At 30.0% G+C, this 7,626-nt stretch overlaps 1 protein-coding gene across 1 annotated transcript; it reads left to right on the top strand.

Moving 5' to 3' along the window:
- Window positions 1-966: 966 nt before the first annotated feature.
- On the top strand, window positions 967-1,822 carry LOC116007151 (RING-H2 finger protein ATL8-like). The gene has a single exon (XM_031247751.1). The coding sequence runs from the start codon at window positions 977-979 to the stop codon at window positions 1,661-1,663; it is 687 nt and encodes a 228-aa protein (XP_031103611.1). The 5' UTR covers window positions 967-976; the 3' UTR covers window positions 1,664-1,822.
- The last annotated feature ends 5,804 nt before the right edge of the window (window positions 1,823-7,626 follow it).

Below are 7,626 nucleotides of genomic sequence, written 5' to 3'. Positions count from 1 at the left end.
TCGCATTGTACTACTGTTTAAATACATACCATTTAAGCTAACTTACATAATTTGATTTATACTCCCTCTATCGCACATTGTACTACTGTTTAAATACATGCCCAAGCTAACTTACATAATTTGATTTATACTCCCTCTATCGCACAAGCTAACTTACATAATTTGATTTATACTCCCTCTATCGCACATTGTACTACTGTTTAAATACATGCCATTTAAGCTCTATCGCATTGTACTACAATGACTGCACCAACTCTTTCTTAATTTGATTTATACTCCCTTTATACTCCCTCTATCGCATTGTACTACTGACTGCACCAACTCTTTCTTAATTTGATTTATACTCCCTCTATCGCATTGTACTACTGACTGCACCAACTCTTTCTTCTTGTACTCACTGCACTGAGGCTCGAACCTACTCCCTTTCACATGGGAAGGTAAATCGGATGCCACTAGACCACAAGGTCTTTGGCGAAAAAAAAAAAAAAACTTCATTCTTTAATTTAAAACGAGTATCATTCAATCTTATGATCATATTGGTGATTCGCATGTCATTATATTAGGATCAATTATTTTAATTTTTTATTTTTATATTTTTAAAATTTTTATTTCCATTATAAAGTCATAAATAAGAAAACATCAATATTCGTAATCATTTTAATTTCACCACTACCAAGTATTTAATTCCTATTCTCATGTGCGAATCAAACAACACCCATAGTTATATTGTATAATTTCATCTATAATTTTATTTTTATTTTTACTATCATTTTTTTTATTTCATAAATTCTATTCGCACAATTCCCTAATCGGGTTTTATAACGTTTATTTATTTTTTTTTTTTGAGAAAGGTTTTATAACGTTTATACTTTGACTGTTCTTAAAACCGATTACTATTACTAAATACAAATTATATGATTTATAATCCAATTCCGATTCTCAAATCCCAACCAAACGTACCCTGAATATATCTCAAATGTATTTATTATCCTCCAAACTTTGTGGTATACATATACACTTGATACCATACGTTTCCGCTTTAATTAAAGAAATCGAAACGCCTCTTCCCAATTCCTCTCCCATGAATCAGAGCGATCATCAACGATTTCTCGGCGGCGTCAATTCGTCGATCTCCTCCTCCTCGCCGCCGCCGCTGCTCGGAAGCTTCGGCTCAGGTTTCCTAGTCTGCCTAGCTTCCCTCGTCTGCGCGTTAATCTGCATCGTCGGCCTCTTCGCCGTCTCTCGCTGCGCCTGCTTCCGGCGCGTGTTCGGCACCGCAACCCTACCTCTCCCGCCGGCGCAGGCTAATAAAGGATTGAAGAAGAAGATTCTCCGATCACTGCCGAAACTCAGCTTCGCCGCTGCCGAACACGCCCCTAAATTGTCGGAATGCGCTATTTGTCTGGCGGAATTCGTCGGCGGAGATGAGATTCGAATTTTGCCTCAGTGCGGCCATGGATTCCACGTTGCTTGCATTGACACGTGGCTCAGATCTCACTCCTCTTGTCCGTCTTGCCGCCAGATCTTGGTGGCCGGCAGGTGCCGTAAGTGCGACGAATTGCCGTCCGCCGCCGCCGCCGCCTCCTCCTCCTCTTCCGCCGTAGCCGACACCAGGATATTTGCTTATCAGTCTAATTATCACGTTAATGCAATTTTTCCATAGATTATCAACAACAAAGAAAGAAGAAAATGTTTATTAGTATAGGGTATACCCATTACTGTCTGACTAATTATTAGGTTATATACGGACTATGGACTGGGAGTACGTATTTTGTACAAATTATGAATTAATCTACTTGTATAATATTCCCTTCTTCTTCTTTCTTTTTTTTTTTTTTTTTTTTTTTTTCCTTTTTTACAAAAAGAAAAAATGTTATGGTATTTACTTACAAGGTGTTTGCAGAGACGAGGCTAGAAAATTTATATTATCAATTATTGTGTGTGATTCGTGCGTGTGTTATGAGTGCATCTTGAAATAAAAAAAAATAAAAATGACACTGGTGTGTTATGGAAAAAATTAAACACTCGAAAGTTATGCAAAAGGCTTGACCTCTTGACCTTAACAAATAACGTGTAACTCACCTATTTATCTAAGTTAAAGGAATAGTTGACTAAACAATAGTCTGCTGCATTATTAATTAATATTTTGATTATTGTGTGCGTCATAAAAAATAAATAAATTAAAACACTCATAAGTCGTGCAAAGGGTTTGACTTCTTGACCTTTACTACATCAATTGCGTGCGAAAGATTAAAACAAATAATGTGTAACTCACCTATTTATCTAATCGTCAAATTAAAGATACAAGCTAGTTAAGAAAATGACTTAATTCAAATAAAATTTGTTACTAGTCAACTAAAGAATAATATGGTCCATTGTTAATTTACATTTTGATTATTGTGCGTGTGTTGTAGAAAAAATAAAACAATTGTGTGAAAAAAAAATAAAACACTCAAAAGGTACCATCTAAATTGACTTTTTTTTTTTAAATTTATATCTATATTAATTACTCATATGCAAACATTTACAATATATATACACAAGGGCTACTATATATAAGAGGATGGGGAACTGCCCCTATTGCCCGGGTCCCCCCCTCTAGATCCACCCCTGGGTGTTTAGTAAATAGACAATAGTTAGCTAATCGGTTATTTTTAGTTTTATTTGACTAACTTGATCAAACAGTTAAAATGCGTGTTTAATAGGCAAATATTTAGTTTACCAATAATAATACGTTAAAAATAAAAATAAAAAATGTTATTTAAAGTAATTTTTTGATATATTATATTTCATTTTAAAAGTCCAATTTGCCATTAATAATTAAAGGTTGTTGTAGCGTTTGTGTTTATTCTATTTGTATGCAAATTTACATTTTTAATGTTGAATTATTATTAACTACTCTATATTCTTAACAATCATGGAATTAGTATTATAATAAAATAAAAATAATAGTTATAACAAGAATAATTTTGTTTTTCAAACAACAACAATTCAGAGAGAAAATGTGAGTCAAAGGAAAACGAGTGTTTTGTAAAAAAAAAAATACCCTTATTTTCTTTAAAAATGACCTCTCCTCTTGTTTTTGGGAAGTCATTTTCCAATTTGCACAGCAACACAACACGACCACCACCAACACCACCGCCACCACTACCACTACCAGATCACCACCACCACCATCACTACCACTACCACACTACCACCACCACCGCAACCACCACTACCACTACGACCACAACACCACCGCCATCGCTACAACACTACCACCACTACCATCACCACCACACTACCACCACTACCACCATTTATATTATTATTATTATTATTATATTATTATTATTATTATTATTATTATTATTATTATTATTAATGTTGTTATATTTTAAATAAAACAGTTAAAATGTTGGCTAAAGTGTCATCTAGCACCATGAACTATATCCAATTATTCATGCCGCACCCTGAACTTTCACATCGTATATATCGAGCCGCAAACCAAAATAAAAAATTCACCTAGAACTTTTAGCAGGTTTCCAGGTCTTCCAGCTGACATGGTGCAGGTTTTCAAGTGATGTGGCATTTCTTTTAACCTTATGTTGTCCATGTAAGCATTTACATATTAAAAATAATTTTTTTTTTAAAAAAGCAAAAAATACAAACAAAAAAAAATTAGCATTTCTATAAATTTGAAAAATTGAAAAAATACTAAACAATAAATTAGCCAAAAAATATAAATTCTGAAAAAAAATATTGAAAGATTGGAATTGCAAAATTGAAAAGTATACATTATGAAAATAAAGATAATAAAATTTTGGTTATTTTAATATAATAATTTTGTTTTTTTTTTAAATTTTAAATATGTAAACTCTTACATGGACAACATAAGGTTAAGAGAAATGCCACATCAGACGCCATGTCAGCAAGAAGACCTGAAAACCTGCTAAAAGTTCTAGGTGAATTTTTTATTTTGGTTTGCGGCTCGATATATACGATATGAAAGTTCAGGGTGCGGCATGAATAATTGGATATAGTTCATGGTGCTAGATGACACTTTAGCCTAAAATGTTTAATTATAAAATTCTTCTCATTTTCTGAAAAATGAACCAAACACATCAAGACAGTTTTCTGGATTGCAACGAAACACTATAAGTGAAAATGTGTTGAATAATCACCCCCCAAATTTTGTTTCATTAATCTTACTAGTGTTTTCGCTCGTGCGTTGCATGGAATAGATTTGTTATAATATTTTAAGAATATTTAGATTGATATACAATTATATAAATTATAACATCGAATATTATATAGCGCAATTGATGAAATTGGTTGGATTGATTATGTTTTATGATATTTTCCTTGTTTGAATTAGAGCAAATAATTGTCCAACTACCCGTGCGATGCATGGATAAATTTTTTATTATGTATTTAGAAATTAAAAATAAAGATGAAATTATAAAAAATTATAATATTGAACGTGTACATTTATTTGATTATAAGATTAGTGCAACAGTATTACTCAATTAATTGAATAATATATGACTTGTTTGCCTACGATTATCTTAAAAAGATCTATATGCAATATGACTTATGTAATTATATTATTACTAATATAAATATGGGAAAATTAAAAAATAATTTAATTATAATTATTAGCTTAATTACAATAATAAATTCAACGACCAATGTTTAGCTTAATTACCATAATAATTATTAGGCAATTATTATTAGTCAACTACACTAATATATGTGCAATTATACTTTTATACCTTAAGTATATTTATTTTCACCATACCGCATTTGGTTTTATCTTCCTCCTACATATTTCAATGAATTAATTTTAATTATTATAAAAATTTAACAACCCATGTTTAATTAATTTTTTTAAAGTTTAAATAACTTAAACTTTTCAAAAAGAAAGTGTAATTAATTTTTATTAAAGTTTTAAAATAATTTTCAATCAATTAGTAATATCAATTTTCCATTTTCAATTTGCCTAATTTCCGTTTTCTTTTCCATTAGAAAATTTTTATATTTTAAATCAATTAGTAATATCAATTTTTATTTTCCATTTTATCTTTATTATTATATTGTTTGGCCCGAAATTTCACAAAGGATGATTTTATTTTTATTAATAGTAGTCTAGATATAGAAGTATATATAAGTATTCAAATTATTATTTTTTTTATTGGTGTAATTAATAATAATTAATAAATTATTTTTTCTTATAAAATTATGCAAATTTTGTTTCCATTTTTCTTACAATTATAATTGTTTAATTATTCTCAGAACTTGGTTAATAAAATTTTGTTACCAATTAAATTTTATTAATTTTTTTACCAATTAATTAGTAATAGTAGTTTGTGCCGGGAAGATTAAGGAGAGGATTTTACTTTTATTAATAGTATTGATATGTGAATATAGAAAAAATATTACCAATTAATGGATATTAGTTAATTTCTATTTTTACATTTTCTTACCAAATAAGCTTTATTAATTATTTGACCAATAAAATATTTAATTAATTGACTACAAAAGTTTGGGTGGAAAAATGAAATAGAAGGATTTTACTTTTATATATAGTATAGATATTATAATATTATAGACGTTACAAAATAATAGTATGGAGGTTACAATATAATATAATATTATAATATATTAATATAGAATAATATATTTTCATATATATTTTATACGTACAGATTAGAATATATTTTTCCTAATTTTTAAATGATAATTAATACGTATGAATGGTAGATAATGCAATATCTTAAACGTAACAAAACATGATTTGATTTTATTAAGAATAATATATATGTTTAATGCAGGGTGGTTGGAAGCGTGGGGAAGGGGTGATAGATAATGCAATATTACCAATTATAATTAAAACATATGAATGGTAGAATATAATATTATTCTACTAGAATTACCATAATAATATTATAGGTGAATAAAATATGTATATTCTTACCAATTGGCTGATTTTATGAATAAATATATATGAATAATTAATAAAACCAATATTTTTAATCAATCAATCAATATTATTAATAAATTAATAAAATCAATAGTTTTACTAAAATACCTCTAAGTTTAGGTGGGAAAATCTGGGTTCCTATACGGTTGGCCTTCTCTGGTGTGGTTGTGCTGTTGTTTTAGGTGCGTTGTTTTCCTTCTTAAGGTGCGTCAGTGGTGAAACTTAAGGTGAGTGAACCTAAAGCTTAAAGTGTGTGGTTTTCCTTCTTAAGGTGCATGGTTTGTATGCTTAAGGTGTGTGAGTTGTTGAAACTTAAGGTGCGCCATTTTAAAATGTTAAGTGTGTGGTTTGTGTTCTTAAGGTGCGTGGTTTGTGTACTTAAGGTGTGCGATTTGTATACTTAAGGTGCGTCGACCTAAAGCTTTACGTACGCGTGGTTTGTGTACTTAAGGTGCGTCATTGTAATGCTTAAGGTGCGTAACCGCACAACCATACGGGAACCCTTCCTCGCACCTGAACCTTTCATATATATATATATATATATATATATATATGTATATATATATATATATATATATATATATATATATATATATATATATATATATATATATATATATATATATATATATATATATATATATATAGAGAGAGAGAGAGAGAATATAGACACATGCAATGAATGTGCTAAGGTGAAATGTGTGGTATGATGAGAACTATTGATCTTGCCAAAATCAACGTCCATGATTAATAATGATTTTAAAAAATGCGGTGCAATATGGTTGTTTTCCGTATTGGCTTGGTCAAACTTAAGGTGCGTGGTTTTCCTTCTTTAGGTGCATGGTTTCTGTATTTAAGGTGCGTCAGTTTTTCGCTGAGAACTTAAGGTGCGACAATCTAAAGCTTTAGGTGCGTCAGTTGCTAAAACTTAAGGTGCATCAATTTAAAGCTTTAGGTGCGGTTTTTCCTTCTTAAGGTGCATGATTTCTGTACTTAAGGTGCGTCAGTTATAATATTTAGGTGCACCATTTTAAAACTTTAGGTGCTTAATTTGTGTTCTTAAGGTGCTTTGCTTGTGTGCTTAAGATGCGTAATTTGTGTACTTTAGGTGCGTCATTTTAATACTTAAGGTTAAGTTGCTTGGTTCCTTCCAGACACGCGTTTATATATATATAAATTTCATTTATTTGAGCCGTTGATCTATATTTGATCAACGACTCAGACTAAACCACATGTTCCCACCTGAGCAAATTCCCGCATTAGAACCACTATATATATATATATGTATATAATTTTTATATATAAACATATAAGCATTATATATTTATTAATTTTAATTTTAATGAACTATTTATTAATTTATTTACTTTGAATCTAATTCTTATTTTCTATTGAGATTTCTTCTACTTAAATCCATGTCCATTACAATTACTAAGTACTTGATTCTAATTACGATTCTTGTTCCAATGTTCGAACCAAATGCCCTTAGAGTACTCGTAAAATCTAAGACAATTAGCCTGGTATAAATTCGATTAAATAGTCAAATTTTACTTCGTTGGATAACCAACTTGGTTAGCTTGGGCGATCGTGCACTCTCATCCCATCTCGTATGGGAAAAACAATATAGCTAGGATAAAAGTCTAGAAGAAGGGGGGGGGGGG

This window comes from Ipomoea triloba, chromosome 15 (assembly GCF_003576645.1).
Source record: "Ipomoea triloba cultivar NCNSP0323 chromosome 15, ASM357664v1".
In the NCBI taxonomy this organism is placed as follows: Eukaryota; Viridiplantae; Streptophyta; class Magnoliopsida; order Solanales; family Convolvulaceae; genus Ipomoea; species Ipomoea triloba.
Note: the sequence above shows the minus strand (reverse complement) of the source record. Positions and strands in the feature narration are given on the sequence as shown.